A 16,362-nucleotide genomic window follows, 5' to 3' on the forward strand; every position below is an offset into this window, starting at 1 on the left:
ACTGGTTATCTCCGTGTAATTGTATAAAGCAGTGGATCTTTTTTTTTTTTTAAAGATTTTATTTATTTATTCATAAGAGACACACAGAGAGAGAGAGAGAGAGAGAGAGAGGCAGAGGGAGAAGCAATCTCCATGCAGGGAGCCTGATGTGGGACTCGATCCTGGGATTCCAGGATTATGTCCTGGGCCAAAGGCAGACGCTCAACCGCTGAGCCAGCCAGGCATCCCAAAGCAGTGGATCTTAACCATAGTGTTCTTGCACATTTATATAGCAACATGAGAAATGGGATGGTGTTTACAACCATGTGCCTTTGCAAATAACCTGTGGTCCGTAATCTGGTTTAAAATCTGAGCCTAGGGATCCCTGGGTGGCGCAGCGGTTTGGCGCCTGCCTTTGGCCCAGGGCGCGATCCTGGAGACCCGGGATCGAATCCCACGTCGGGCTCCCGGTGCATGGAGCCTGCTTCTCCCTCTGCCTGTGTCTCTCCCTCTCTCTCTCTCTCTCTCTCTCTCTCTCTCTCTCTCTGTGTGACTATCATAAATAAATAAAAATTAAAAAAAAAAATCTGAGCCTAACAATGAAATGTCCTATGTATCAACTTTTGAGAATCATTGACAAATAGCTTTAGCATATTTTTATTATCCCAAGAAATATTTCTAGTTAAAAACCTAGTTAAGTTCTCAAAGGAATTAGATACATTTATAGATAAATAAAATAACTAAAGCAAGCTAGTAAAATTTGGAGACATACATGTTTTAAGATTTTTCTATCCATTTGTAACCTTTGTGAGGTCATCTTACTGATCTCTTTCTTTACCCCTAGTACTCCTAGTCTGTGGTGGACACCCACAGTAAGTGTTCAGATGCTCAATTAGTGAATAATGAATGAATCAAGGGGATATTCTAAAAGCTGAAACACAGCAGAAATCTATATCAGGATTTTTCAGAAAACAGAACCAAGTAGTATATATTATTTATTTTGATGATTTGGTTTACATAATTGTGTGGACCGGCAAGTCTGAAATTTTTGGCCGGGGTACCTGGGTGGCTCAGTTGGTAAAGGGTCTGCTTTTGACTCGTCATGATCTCAGGGTCCTGGGACTGAGCCCTGGTTAGACTCTCTGCCCTTCTTTTCCCTCTCCCTCTGACCACTATATGACCCCCCCTTCCCTGACCCCCCCCCCCCACTCCTGCTCACTCTTTTTCTCTTTCTCAAATAAATAACATCTTTTAAGAAAGTTGTAGCCTGCAGGCTGGAAACTTTCAGACAGTAGTTTGTTCTTGGCAGAATTTCTACTTCAAGGAAACCTCAGTTTTCTTCTTAGTGCCTTTCAACTGATTGTATGAGGCCCACCAATATTATCAAAGACAAACTCCTTTAAAGGCAACTGATGGTAGACACTAACCACATGTACAAAATATCCACACAGCAACACCTAGATCAATGTTTCATTGACCTAACCAAATGGACATAGAAAACGAACCATCACAGTATCTTTGGATTTAGGGATTTGCAACCAAATGTACGGCCTGGTTTGGCAAACTTATGATGATCCTGGGAGCTCTTTGTGCTCTCTGAGGCATCCAGGGCTACATTGATATTGGGGCAGGACTTTGACTAGCTACATTTAATGTAAACAAAGAAAGCCTGCTTATTTTATTAGGAGAAAGCAGAGACAAGATTTACATCAGTGGGTCACTGAAGAAATGCAAAACAGTACTTAAAAGATTATTTATTCCTCAATAATAACATAAATACATAAATCACTATGTATAGCAAGGATGTACGTTTGGGGAAATTTTGTTTTTTAAGATTTTATTTATTTGACAGAGCAAGCTTAAGCAGGGGGAAAACAGGCAGAGGGAGAGAGAGAAGCAGGAGAAGCAGAGAGCCTGACTTGGGGCTCTGTCCCAGGACCCTTGATTCATGACCTCAGCTGAAGGTAGACCCTTAACTGACTGAGCCACCTGGGCACCCCATAAATTTGAGGAATTTTTGTTAATTACATTAGAAAGTAGAGAAATATTCGATTAGACCAAGCCTGGGAGTTTTGTTTCTTACTATGTTTGGCTTTTGGTTTTATTATTTTGCTTTGTTTTGGTTTTGCCCTTTTATTTACTCTTTAGGCTTACTGTAGAGATGAATGCTTGCCTGCAGTTAAAAATAAATGAAGTGACTTTAAAGTGGAGCAAATACAGATGTAGTTAGCTTTGTTTTTCCTTTTTACTTAAAGTTTTCAGGGGAATTAGTGTTTTGAGAGAGTTTCAAATGTATTTGTTTTTGGCATTGGATTTTTATTCTACTTAGTAAAGGCCAAGTAGATTAATGTGTTTTGGTCCAATTTAGATATAAAAATCTGTGAAATTCTTGCCAGCTTGAAGATTTTAGGGAAGGGTAATTGTAAAAATTATCTTCCTAATGTCATTTTATCATGTCTGACACTTTTTCTTGAATAAATTCTCTTCCCCTCTTTCTTTTGATCTGTTTGTGCAATACCTTTCTTTCCCAAATTCTGCTGATTTGCCAAGTCTTTCTTGTTTCTTCTTTTTTCTTTTTCCACTTAGGTTGTTTAAATTCAAAGAGCTTTCTTTGTAGAAATTGAACCAAATAATAAGACAACATAAAACACTGAGTTCAGCAAAAAGTGATTTGCTTGTGATTAACCCTTGAGAATTGAGTCACTGCAAGATAACAAAGAAAGAATTTTTTTGAGACAACCTGCCCATTCTTCTTTTTCATTCTTAAATGAGACCTTTTTTCTCCCTGAGTGTTACAGATTCACATACTGCTTTGCTTGGGCTTTATCATTTTCATCATGGCATGTTTTTAGAAAAACCAGTCCAGGTGAAAAACCAGTCTCATCTTCATTCTTAGATGAGAACTTATGACCTCCTTTTCCTCTGACCCCAGTTGTCTCACAGACTTTGCTTTCAGCAAAAGGCAACTCTGTTCTATCAGTTTTTTAAGGCAATGACCTTGACATCTGTTTGAATTATAATTGACAAACAAAAATTGCATTTAAGGTATACAGGGTGGAGATACACACACACACACACACACACACACACACACACACACACACATATTGTGAAATGATTACCACATCAGACTAATTAACACATCCATCACTTCACTCTGTGTGTGTGTGTGTGTGTGTGTGTGTGGTGAGAACACTTACGACCTACTCTTAGCAAATTCAAATATGAAACTTAATCATCCTATAACTGAAAGTTTGATCAACATCACCCCGTTTCTCCTACCCTCAGCCCCGGGCAACCACCATTCTACTCTCTGCTTCAATGAGTTCAACTTTTTTAGATTCTACATAATTGTGAGATCATACAGTATTTGTCTTGCTGTGTCTGGGTTACTTCACTTTGTATAACGTGCTCCAGATTCATCCATATTGTCACAAATGCCAGAATTTCCTTCTTTTTTATGGGTGAATAATATCCCATTGTATATATACACATTTTCTTTATCCATTCATCTGTCAGTGGACACTGTTTCTTCTTTTTCTCTCATACTTCACATCCAATCTCTCAACAAATCTTAATGCCTTTATCTTCAGAGTATATCTAGAAGCTGACCACTTTTCCCTATCTCGATCACTAATCCCTTTGGTCCAAGCTACCATTATTTCTTGGGTTATTTTAATACACTCCAAAGTCCTCTCCATGCCTCTGGCTTTGACAGGTCTTTTCTTAACATGACAACTAGTGATCATTTTAGAATTCTGAATAAGATAATGTTAGGCCTCTTCTTAAAACCATCATGTCTCATATCACCCAAAACTAAAGTCCTTATGTTGACCCCAAAGGCCAAGTAGACATGATCTGCTGTCCGTGTTACCCTCTGACCTCATTCCATATTCCTTTCTTCCTCTCTCACTTTCTCCTCTGTGCACACTGGCCTTCTGGATATTCCTTAAACACCCCAGGCATACCTCTGCCTTGAGACCTTCATACTTATTCTGCCTGCCTGGTGATCTTCCCTTAAATATTGGCATAGATTCTCCACTTTCTTCAGGTTTTTTTTTTTCCTCCAAAAGTCACCTTTTCAGTGAAGCTTTCCCTGCTTACTGTATCTAAATTTATCACTCTTGATATACAAATACACACCCACTTCTCTACCTGCTTAATATTTTCCACAGCACATAACATTCTATTATATATTTTCCTGATTTATATTGCTTAATGTCTGTTTCTTGTGCTAAAATGTAGCTTCAGAAGGATAAGGATTTTGTCTGATAAATCATCAGAACTAAGAATTGTGACTGGCATATAATATAGTAGGTGCTCACTGAGTATTTATTGAAATCAGTCAACCAGTTAAAGATGAGAGATAGCCTCCAAATAGCTACTTGAAAAGTACCTAACTCTTTTATTGGAAGTTTCTTTATTTTTCTTTTTAAAACAACTCAGTTTTGTCTTCATGTTTTCCTATGTGGACCTGTGAATTATCTTCATTTTTGTATTGTAATTTACCTGGCACATTACTCTTTATTTCATTTTCTTGGTCATCTGTGAGACTTTTGGATATGTTTACCTGGTCTAGGATGTTAAGAGACATGATTGTGTGTTAGTTTCTTAGTTAAATTTGATGACCACTGTTCATTATATTTTCCCATTTCAAATTTAATTCCATTCACTAGCAGATGGAATATAGTACACAAATCATCTAAACTCTAAAAGGTATCTGGATAGTGGGGAAGCTTCTTAAAGGTTCTTTTAATCTCATTATACAAATTTTTGAAAACCTGCTATGTACTGGGTACTTTGTTAGATTTTGAAACTCCAAAGAGATAAACAGTCCCATCTTCCAGAAAGCTCATATTTTAGAAGGAATTTGAAATTGATAGGTAAAACCATTATTAAATAATGTACCATGTATTGTAATCTGTTAAATCCTGTGGGGACACTAAAGAGGTTTGCTTGGTTGAGGAGATGAATGGGGGGAGAGGGGGAAGCTTCACTGGGATGACTTTGAAGCTATTTGTTGAGGAGTAAGTAGGAATTTTCCAGGAGGACTGAGCAGAGAGGAATAGAAAAGAATAAAAGTAAAGACGTGGGAGTAAAGAAGGACTAGCAGAGATCTACCATGTTTAAACAGTGTGCTGATCATTTTTCATAACCTTGCCTCATAAATCATTTTGAGCATCCTAATGATGTAGGTATCCACATTTCCATTTTATAGATGAAGAAATGGGCCCAGACAAATCAGCTTAGGGTAACAGAACTGGTAAATGTTGATTTGGATTTTGAGTCCAATTAACTTTGAAGCCCATGGGTTGATTATCCATACATTCAGGGGTGGAATGTGTGGATAATCAAGGTGGAAGGTTGAGGGAGTTCATGCTTGCTTCATGGATGAAAAACATGAAGTCTTATTTTAAAAAAGTACAAATTTAGAATACCAAAGGCAAAGAGGAATGGGGAATGGTATGAGGATGAGAAGGAGGATGATATTAAGCAGATTTAAAGACTAGCCGACATCAGAAGCCATAATTTTCTTCCAATGGCATTTAGTGTGGACATTAGACTTTTCTTTAGCCAAACTTAGGAATAAGGATCTCTATGGTAACTCTCCAACCAATTTGAAACTAATCAATGATTTGGTTGAGATTTTATCATTCATTGGTTTCTGCAGTTCTATTATGCAGATGCCTGAACATTTTAGTATCTAAAATATTCATGCTTTGTGTATAGTCATAGGTAATACAGTGAGAACTATGCTTTTTGGCATTTTCACAGATAAAACCTAGAGTTGTCATGAATTTTTAAGAACTAAATAACATTGGCCAATATCACATAATTTTGTTATGTGTAAACATATTGTTTTTGTTTTTCATGGTGACCATAATGAAATTGTTAAAAACTGAATTTCCAAATTTGGAGTAAATAGAATATTTTCTGTTTCTCTTATATAGACCACCGTTCCCAAACACCAGGATAGACCAGTTGTAAAACAATTAGTTGGTGAAATTTTTAACTGATGTGTAACTGATTTAGTTCTTAGGTATATACGTGCACATTTTTCCCCAAGTTTTTATTTAAATTCTAGTTAGTTAACATATAATGTAATAATAGTTTCAGGTGTAGAATTTAGTGCTCCATCATTTAACATACAACACCTGGTGTTGATCACAAGTGCGCTCCTTAATCCCCATCACCTATTTTACCCATCCCTCCCTGCCACCCCTCCAGTAACCATGAGTTTGTTCTCTGTAGTTAAAAGTCTGTTTCTTGGTTTGCCTCTCTCTCTCTTTTTTCCCTGTATGTTCATTTGTTTTGTTTCTTAAATTCCACATATGAGTAAAATCATGGTATTTGTTGTTCTTATATGTGCATGTTTTTATAGAAAGATCAGCTTCTATAAGTATGTGCTAGCTTGGGTAGCCCGGGTAGCTCAGCGGTTTAGTGCTGCCTTCGGCCCAGGACGTGATCCTGGAGTCCTAGGATTGAGTCCCACATGGGGCTCCCTGCAGGGAGCCTGCTTCTCCCTCTGCCTGTGTCTCGGCCTCTCTCTGTGTGTCTCTCATGAATAAATAAATAAAATCTTAAAAACAACAACAACTGTGCTAGCTTAATTTTATACAGAAAAGAATAATGAAAAAAAAAAAAAAAAAAGAAAAGAATAATGTATCTGAGAATGTATTTAGATCTCTGCCGGCCTAGATAATGCTAGCTACTTTCCAAACCCATATATATCTGAGTCTTCAAAAAAAATGTTTAAAACGAAAACTTGCCCAAGGCAGTATTGTGGATATTTTTAAAACCAGCAACAAGAACCCTTATATGGCATTCACATTTACCATCTCTTCTCTCCAATGTATGTATGACACCTGTGGCAGTTTTGACTGGGCCAGAGTACTGGTATATACACACCTTTCTTTTAGTTTGTGTAAACCCACAGATGTACTATGGTGTCAATCTCAGTCGCATAAGCAGTTTTAGACATTTAACCTGGTTAATGCCTCGTTATTAGAAAATGACTGTCCTGTGGTACTGACACTATGCTTGATTCACCATTTTGCTTTTAAATTGTCTTTTCAGTCTCGTTTTTGTCAGTTACTGGCAATTTAGTTTTAAAGAATTGTTATTTAAAAAACATTCAGAATAAAAATTGAAGTATACCATGCGCTTGACACTGGATCAGATATGATGTTGTATATATTAAAGAAATAAATTAGATCCTGTTAGCCTGAGGATATAATCCTGAAGTTTAAGTAAATGTGAAATAGCATAATAATAAAGCATATGTGAAATTTTTTTCAACAGTGGTAAATTAGAGATGTTGATGGAATTCTCTGATATTTACACAGTTATGCCAAATGAACCATGGGCAATTTAAAAGCCTTAGAATGTTTTACATGTTATTTTACTTTTAAAAATTAAAGTCAAATAAAGGCGTGGTTAAGAGTTGTGTGTGAACTGCTTGCTGAGATTTTAGATTCGCTCTCCTGTACTTCCTGTTTTCTATATTTGCAATTAGATCGTTTCTTTTCCCTGTGAGGGTCATTCACATATGTGGAGGACTGGGGGAATTTATTGTTTTAGAGTTCTCTCAGTTTGTGTCTGAAAAAAATACCAATGATTTTGTAATGAATGGAAAACTGTTACGTATAGATAAATAGTTTTTCTGGGAAATTGATCATATTTTTATTCTGGACCAATTAAGGTTACAGTTTTAATTGCTTAAAAGCATCTAATAGTTTTAGTATTTCCATTGAAAACTATAAGAAAGATTTTTGTTATTTCAGGGTGTAAAATCTGATTATGTAAGATATATGGTATTTTTTGAAAATCTCAAGTTGAGTTCAACTTCCAAATAATTATATTTTATTTTTTTTTATTTTTATTTTTTTTTAAATTTTTATTTATTTATGATAGGCACACAGTGAGAGAGAGAGAGGCAGAGACACAGGCAGAGGGAGAAGCAGGCTCCATGCACGGGGAGCCCGACGTGGGATTCGATCCCGGGTCTCCAGGATCTCGCCCTGGGCAAAAGGCAGGCACCAAACCGCTGCGCCACCCAGGGATCCATAATTATATTTTAATATCACATTAATTACAAATACCATTACAGAGGTAAATCAGATATACCTCCCTTCCAATAAGGAATTTTAATTCCAATAAGGAAAATGAGTTTTTGATGAGCTGTGGTATACTTTGTCCATTCACTGTGGATAAATAAGATTTGATTGCACAGTTTTTGGTCATATATTGAATATTTTTATTTGCTCCAGTGATCTACCTAATTTGGGTTTGGTTTTGTTGTTGTTTTTAAAGGTTGCAAGGCCTTTCATGTTTATCTTTCTGTAAAGCTAGTCTTTAGAAAGAGATGTTAACTCCAACATCAACATTTTTCTTATATTATTATTTTGTTATACTATTATTTTTCTTGTTAAATAAATGAAAAATGAAATATATATAGCAGGTTTCTGATGTGCTGTAGGAGCTCAAAGATAAATGATATACCTTTTTTGATTTTAGTGAGCTTTATTTATATATTTCTTACAGGTATTCTCATGTTGGAGCTTATAAACTGAATGGCTTCAGAGAAGCCCTTGGATCCCTTCAAATTATATATACATTTTTTTTAAAGATTTTATTTATTTATTAATGAGAGACAGAGAGAGAGAGAGAGAGCAGCAGAGACACAGGCAGAGGGAGAAGCAGGCTCCATGCAAGGAGCCTGATGTGGGACTCTATCCTGAGTCTCCAGGATCAGGCCCTGGCTTAAGGCGGCGCTAAACCGCTGAGCCACTGGGACTGCCCTATATATACAAATTTTGCTGTGTGCATATATTTATGGCTTAAGGAGTGATCCATAGATTTCATCAGATATTTGAAAGACACTTGCTATCTAGAAAAGGTAAAGGAGATAAAACATTTAACTATAAATTAGTGTAATAAATGTTGTAATAAGGATAAAAATAAAGGTCTTTGGGAGATTAATGTAAACATTAGAGGCCCATCATGTTCAATGTCCTACATAGGATTCATTTCATATAGGCCTTTGCCTTGTGCATAGTATAGTGACTGGTGTACAGTAATGTTTGTATTAGTGAGGGTCCTGGTAGTAATGATTTTTTTTTTTGAAGATTATTTGAAGGGATTATTTGCAGAGGTGGGCATGGTTTAAGGTAACCAAAAATGAATGATGAATTACCCAGGGCCTGGCAGTGGTTGGAAACATCCACCCAAGGAAAGGGACAAGAGGATCAGAATTATGTTCCAGAACCCAATGACAATTGTAGGCATGGAAGAGGAGCCCTTTAATAGGAGCTGTGGCCAAAGAGGAAATAGGGTGAGAGTAAATTGTACCATTACTTCTATATCCTTCTACCTTTTGCTTTTCTGCTAATGCTTCCTGTTGGGAAGGACTGTCTCTTGTGCACAGTATTTCAATCCCACTTGGCCAAATAAAAGTCAGCCTTATGCTCGGAATACTTCCCCACTAAGAGATGAGGAGCTAACATAGCCTGTGCTGGGTTTACCACCTTTGTGGTGTTATCTTTCCTGGTGCCAGGCTTACTGAGTGTTTCTTTGTTCTGCTTAAGCATAGTCAATGGCTTTCGTATGCCCTCAGCTTTCAGTGTTTCAGACTCCAGGGACAATGTAGGGTAGAGAGGGGTAAGGTCCTTCTATTATACCACCAGAGGGGTGGGTGCCTATAGGCCCATTTCTGTTAGTCATTTAGCTGCTGGGGGCACCCACTAGCCAACTGATGCATACAACTGGAACTGATCTGTATCTTCTTTAATGTAAGTAAAGCATTTTCCAGTGTTTGACTTTATAGTCAAGCTTGGATACCAAGATTATTAATTACTTATTATTAATGTGGAGGAATCCTATTTATGTCTTTGGATATGTGCTCATTGTTTTGTGTTGCAAATGATTTCTTCCATTCTATGGTAGATTTAGGTTGAAGTGTTAACAAATTATATCTGGGTAGACAAAGATAAATATTTCTAGTCAGATGAAAGAATACATAAGGTTATAAGGAAGGAGAAGAAATTCACACATGAAACATTTGAGTAGTTTGTTTGGACTGAGGTTCATTAGAGTGAACCAGTGGAAAATAAGACTGGAAATTTCAAACTATATAGCCTCAGAGAGGCTCTAGAAAATGGCAAAATTATACCTCAACAGAATATCTTCTTTAAAATCAGTACTCCCTTCCTTTCTATTCAGGGCAACCTGTCTAGACAACCTGAAAGGAACTTTGGAAACTCTCTGGATATTTTTTACCTCTCTGGATAACTATCTCTAGGCTTCCTCCCCTCTGCCAGGGAAAGAATCTTCCTTTACTAAGGTGCTCCAGTGTTACTGCCTGGTGAAAAGGTATATCTTAGAACAAGAACTGAGAGCTGTAGACAAACTTCATCTTGTCTATGAAGAGTTCTAGATTTCTATGAGAAAGCTACTAGATATTGAAGTTAAGAGTACCTTCATACAACTGCTCTTTGTTTTCTGGTGTTTCTCATGATAGAGTGTTCCCTTGAAGACTTGGGGCTTTGATTTCCTAAGATTTGTATTCCCTTACTAACTTGAAGACTGATGTCTATAGGGCTCTTTGGTTTTATCATTCTCCAGTCTCAGCCTCTATCTTACTACTTCTGCACCAATGTGAAATGAATCCATTCTGTTCCCTCCTGAGATTATACTAGATTTTATTTTTATGGCCTTTCCTTGATCTTACGGATTTACCTTTCTCACCAAATCAGACAAAAACATTTCTGTCTCCTATATAAATAAAGGCAGTCCAGGGGTGCTATGGCAGCTCCATGATCATCTAGGACATAGTCGCCTTTCATCCAACAGTTTTTCCTTCTTTATCCAAGATGGCTGTAGAATGTCTGTGTTTCAGCCAGCAGAAGGAGAAATAGAAAAGGAGAAAGACATTTTTCTTGTCCCACGAAGGACTTCTCAAGTTGTGCGTACTACCCTGCTTATTATTTTATAAACCAACACTTAGTTAACATAGCCATAGTCTAAGGGACCCTTGGAAATATGTCTGCCTAAAAATAGCAACTCCTCATCCTAGAGAAAAAAAAGGGAGAATGGATGTTTGGGGGAGAGGGATCACTGATCTTTACTACATAAACCTTTGCTGTTGTGACTTAAATATTTTTCTGAGATAGCAAAGGGGAAGAGCATAGAATAATATGGAATATATAACTAATTTAAAATAGATTTTTATCAGAATGAGCTCATAACTTTAGATTCTGAATTCTTGGCTCTTTAAAATTTTTTACGTTGGTCTAGAAAGGTAGAAATAAATTGACTTCTAAGTTATTCATAATTTTTACTAATTTTTGGCAGTTTGACTTTACTAAACATAGATCTAATGTTTTATCAAATTTTTAAAAACAGCAAATGCCATTGAGCATTGCAAATATAAAGGAAATATGTGCTTTTTACCTTTGTAGAAGGTAAGTATATTTAACCCATTATTAAGAATAATTTACAGGGGCACCTGTGTGGCCGAGTCAGTTGAACATTTGACTCGGTTTTGGCCCGGGTCATGATCTCGGGATCATGGGATTGGGTCTCATGTCTGGCTTTGTGCTCAGTGCCAAGTCTGCTTGTCCCTCTCCTGCTCCCCACCCCCCAAAAAATAAATACACAAAGTCTTTTAAAAAAAGAATACAGAAAATATTTTACAATAGGTAACATAAAAGCTCTTGGATAGAATGAATTCAAATATATGGGAATTAAACAAAAATAATTTTAGCTCACTGAAAATTGGCTAAATATATAGTACACAATAGGTCGAATACCATAGACACTACAGATTATTATTATTATTATTATTATTATTATTATTTTTAAAGAGTTTATTTATTCATGAGAGACACAGAGAGAGAGAGGCAGAGACACAGGCAGAGGGAGAAGCAGGCTCTGTTCAGGGAGTCGGATGTGGGACTCGATCCCAGGTCTCCAGGATCACGCCCTGGGCTGAAGGCAGCGCTGAACTGCTGAGCCACCCAGGCTGCCTGACTCTAAAGGTTAAAAGAAGTTCTATTCTTCACAGCAGAGCTTGAGGAAAAAATTTTTTAACATAATTATTTTCATTATTAAAATGGTTTACTTAAAAAGAGCTGGTGTGTAAGACTGTAAGTGATAATTGTTTTTTCCTCCATAGGCAAGAAATTTGATAGCTATAGGACTGGGTGTTGCAGCTGTTGCATTTGCAGGTAAGATAAATAAAGGATACTTAGCAATAAATGTTGTAGGAGAAATATTTCCAAATAGCTTCTGTAGTGATTCATGAGGAGACCCTCCACATTCTGAGGTTTGGGTTAAGACATACATTCTCATTGTTTCCTCCAATTATAGTCACTGAACATTTGTCAGTGTAGCAAAACCTAGATAAACTGTGTAGTGAAGAAAATTAACAATATAGAAGCTAGGAAAACTAGCTCCAATAATGGTTGACTTTCCTGGCATTTTTTTAGTTTAAGCTATAGTATACTTTAATTTTTTTTTTTAATATAGAGCAGTGTAAGTGATATGGGATTCCCTTATTCTCCCATATTGATTTTTTTTCAATTTTATTTTATTTTATTTTATTTATTTATGATAGGCACACAGTGAGAGAGAGAGAGAGAGAGGCAGAGACATAGGCAGAGGGAGAAGCAGGCTCCATGCACTGGGAGCCCGACGTGGGATTCGATCCCGGGTCTCCAGGATCGCGCCCTGGGCCAAAGGCAGGCGCCAAACCGCTGCGCCACCCAGGGATCCCTCCATATTGATTTTTTTTTCTTGCAGGTCAGATTATATGTTTCTTGAACTGTCACTTTTCCTGATGAGCAGTTATTCCCCCAGAATGTATAAATTACTTCATTTTTTTTTTTTTTTAATTACTTCATTTTTAACACATTGGTGTAATTTCCTTTTAAACTCAGGAGAATTTTTTTTACTACTCACCAAAGAATAGCTGTAAAAATTTAAAGCAAAATTGCTGTCTCTTCTAGTCATTAACATATAGTTTTAAATTGCATAGTTATTTCCTAGTCAGATATTAATCTGAGAGCATCTTGTTGATAAAGATTTACATTTTTTGTTTTAGCATTTGTGTCTCAAGTTCCACAATTTTGTGTTTCAGATCTTCTTTTTTTTTAATATTTTATTTATTTATGACAGATACAGAGAGAGAGAGAGAGAGAGGGGGCAGAGACACAGGCAGAGGGAGAAGCAGGCTCCATGCACCGGGAGCCCGATGTGGGATTCGATCCCGGGTCTCCAGGATCATGCCCTGGGCCAAAGGCAGGCACCAAACTGCTGCGCCACCCAGGGATCCCTCAGATCTTCTTTTCAAGTGAAGTTACATTCTATTGTGGTTATATGGACTTAGTAAGATCGAGTAGAAAAATGGGACATAAAAAATTTTTTTTGTTTTATATGATATTTAATTTCACACAACTATCTTTTAAAGCACCTTAACAATAAACACTTTAAAATCTAGGGCAGCCCGGGTTGCTCAGCAGTTTAGCACTGCCTTCGGCCCAGGATGTGATCCTGGAGACCCGGGATCGAATCCCATGTCGGGCTCTCTGCATGAAGCCTGCTTCTCCCTCTGCCTGTGTCTCTGCCTCTCTCTCTCTCTCTGTCTGTCTCTCATGAATAAATAAATAAAATCTTTAAAAAAACAAAAATCTAGAAGACCAATGGTTCAGATTCTCTTGGTCTTTGTGGCATCAGGAACTTGTGTCTCATTGTAACTATATTGAGGTTTCATGAGGAGACTATCATGTCCAAAAAGGAATTCTGACAAATTTGCCCATAAACATGAAACAATTTTAGTATTAACTATTAGAGTATTAGCTATTATTGGCATAGGTATTTTAAAATTCAAATGTAAGATTTTTATTTGAAATTAAAGAAAAATGCTGTACTTTTGCCAGAGTCTTCTTTCTAAAATGAGAAGAATTGGCATGTGTATTGTGTACATACCATACTGTTGCCAAGTTCTTATTACTAACTAGAATATTAAATAGCAGGCAGATCTCTTTCAGAGCCAAATATAACTGAATAATAGAATTTAGGAAAAAGTACACTTAAACTTGTTGAAACTAAGTCTTTTGGTCTATGGTTATAGTAAACCTCCAGATGTCACTTATTAAAGGCTTTGCCTGCTGTTTTCATCGAGACTGCCTAATTGTATGTGCTTTTAATTATTTTGAGATAACTTAAAAGTTATACTTTATACTATGATAGAATCACATAGAAGTTGACAACTCTAGGATAAGAGATTTGGATGAGTTAGGCTTTCACTTATTTATTTAATTTTACTTTACTTAATGCTCTCCTTGATCTTAAGAATTTTTTATCCTTTACTTGGATTGACTACTTCCCATTTCTAGCATCCTATTTTTCTCTTTCATATGTTTTTTTTTGCACAGGAATAACAATATGTTTAGACAGATAACTTTTTCTAAAAGATGTAGGTAATTGAACTTTCCCAGTGGAAATCTTGATTTGTAAAGAAGGTTATGGCTGGAAATTGAATAAAGTCCAGAGTGTCATAATGGGCTTTCTAGCAAGACTACTAGTACTAGATACTACTAGTATCTCCTTTTAGTAGATACATATGCTGATTAGTGTACAAAAGGTAAATTAGCCAGGTAATATTTCATTCTTGTTCCATACCCTCAAAACAATTTGGAACCTGTTTTTGCTATTGAAGATTCAGAGGAGTTTATTAGGATACCTAAGAAAGCACTAAAATAAAATAAAATGTTTTTAGGAGAATAGTCATCCTCAGTAAGAAATTAACAGTAAACAACTTTGGTGAATATTTCTTACATAATTGCTTTCTTACTTTAGAGGTCATGCCATTACTATTATCCCATGTTTTACAGATCATAAGTAGTATTTGTTTTCTATATATTTCAAAGTGATTATCACTGTGAAAACCAGTGCAAATAACCAGGTGTGTGAATATACTTACACAAAAGGACTTTATCTATAGTTTGTGGTAGAAAGAGTGCTAGGGTATTATTTTTTTGTTGCCTAGCATATTCTATGAAAGTAAGATATATAAACATTGACATTTTCTAATTTTATAATAATGAATTAGAACTTGATAAATTTAGTAACTATTTTACTGATGTTAAAATGAAATGCTTCTTCTATTTAATAAATTAGAAATTTGAAAAAATAGGACTTCCTGACAAATTTTGATATAGTTGTTGAAATAACATAGATAGAAGAAGCTATCAATAAATATTGTGGTTTGTACCTTGTGGGTATTGTATTTGATTATAGAAAATATATTTGCTTTTATTCCTGTTATTATTTAGGTCGCTATGCATTTCAGTTCTGGAAACCTCTAGAACAAGTAATCACAGAAACGACAAAGAAGATTTCTACTCCTGTGAGTTAAAGATGGCCTTAGTTAGAAGGCTCTTTTTAATTTTTGTTCATATGCCATTCTTGATAGTAATTTAGAAAATGTCTTGGATTTTCCAGCACTTGTAGTTTACTTTCTTTATTATATCCTAGGACAGTTGGTCCAATTTATTGATTTGTTTTAGTCTTGGTCACTTTATTTTTATTTCTAACCTTATTCCTGCTTTTGACATCTAATTACTATATTCTTTTTAGTAGTAAGTACACCGACCTTGAGGTAATTTCTCTTCCTTGTTTAATTAATATTAATTTATTCTTGTAGTGATTTTCTATACTAATCCCTGTGGTAAAAGCTGGGTATAGTTGAAGAACAAAACAGGCATTGTCCCTGCCCTGATGGAGCTTACCCAAGAGTTTATTTCATCCTAAAATTTGAAACTGACCCCCTTGTACCACCGTGTGGTCATCTCAAATATAAAATTATGAGATTCCAATCCTGAAATTCTATAGGGCTTACACATTAATCTATAGGCATTGTAGCTGCTATGCTGAGCTGAATATAAGTGAAGAATGAATGATAGTAGATATCTAAAAAGCTGCAGTGTAGTGAACTGGTTTGTACCACTAGACACAATGCAAAGAAAACTCACTGAAGCATTGCAGCATAAACATTGGCTTCTGGGAAATAGAAGCAGATATGGGATAGATCAACTTGTCTTGCAGCAATTTGAGAATGAATGGCTTGTTTTAGCAAAGGCATTACAGGCTTGTGAAGCTTAGTTAGCTATGAACAATGACCATACTTTCAAAGGATGACATACTGACAAATAATTAAACTCAGTTTCAAAAGAACTGCAAGTGATTTTGCAGATATATATATATATATATGTATGTCTATGATTAGAGGGAACATGTTTCTTTTTTCCCTCTGTTTACCTACTTATATTTTATTTTCTGCAGTATTACTAGGTATTTATTTATTTATTTATTTATTTATTT

At 35.9% G+C, this 16,362-nt stretch overlaps 1 protein-coding gene across 4 annotated transcripts in view; it reads left to right on the plus strand.

The window, feature by feature from the left end:
* Positions 1–16,362, plus strand: part of DNAJC15 (DnaJ heat shock protein family (Hsp40) member C15) — a 76,593-nt gene that overhangs the window by 18,277 nt on the left and 41,954 nt on the right. For 2 of the 4 annotated variants that reach the window (XR_012010095.1, XR_012010096.1), the window contains exons 2-4: positions 7,894–8,011; positions 12,155–12,206; positions 15,315–15,388. Coding sequence is in view for 1 of the 4 variants with exons in the window: in XM_072782956.1 (XP_072639057.1) it covers positions 12,155–12,206; positions 15,315–15,388 (126 nt within the window). In the remaining 3 variants the exon portion in view is untranslated. The remainder of the gene's footprint in view (positions 1–7,893; positions 8,012–12,154; positions 12,207–15,314; positions 15,389–16,362) is intronic. The other 2 variants (XR_012010094.1, XM_072782956.1) reach the window with 1 other exon arrangement.

This window comes from Canis lupus, chromosome 17 (genome assembly GCF_048164855.1).
Source record: "Canis lupus baileyi chromosome 17, mCanLup2.hap1, whole genome shotgun sequence".
Lineage (NCBI taxonomy): Eukaryota > Metazoa > Chordata > Mammalia > Carnivora > Canidae > Canis > Canis lupus.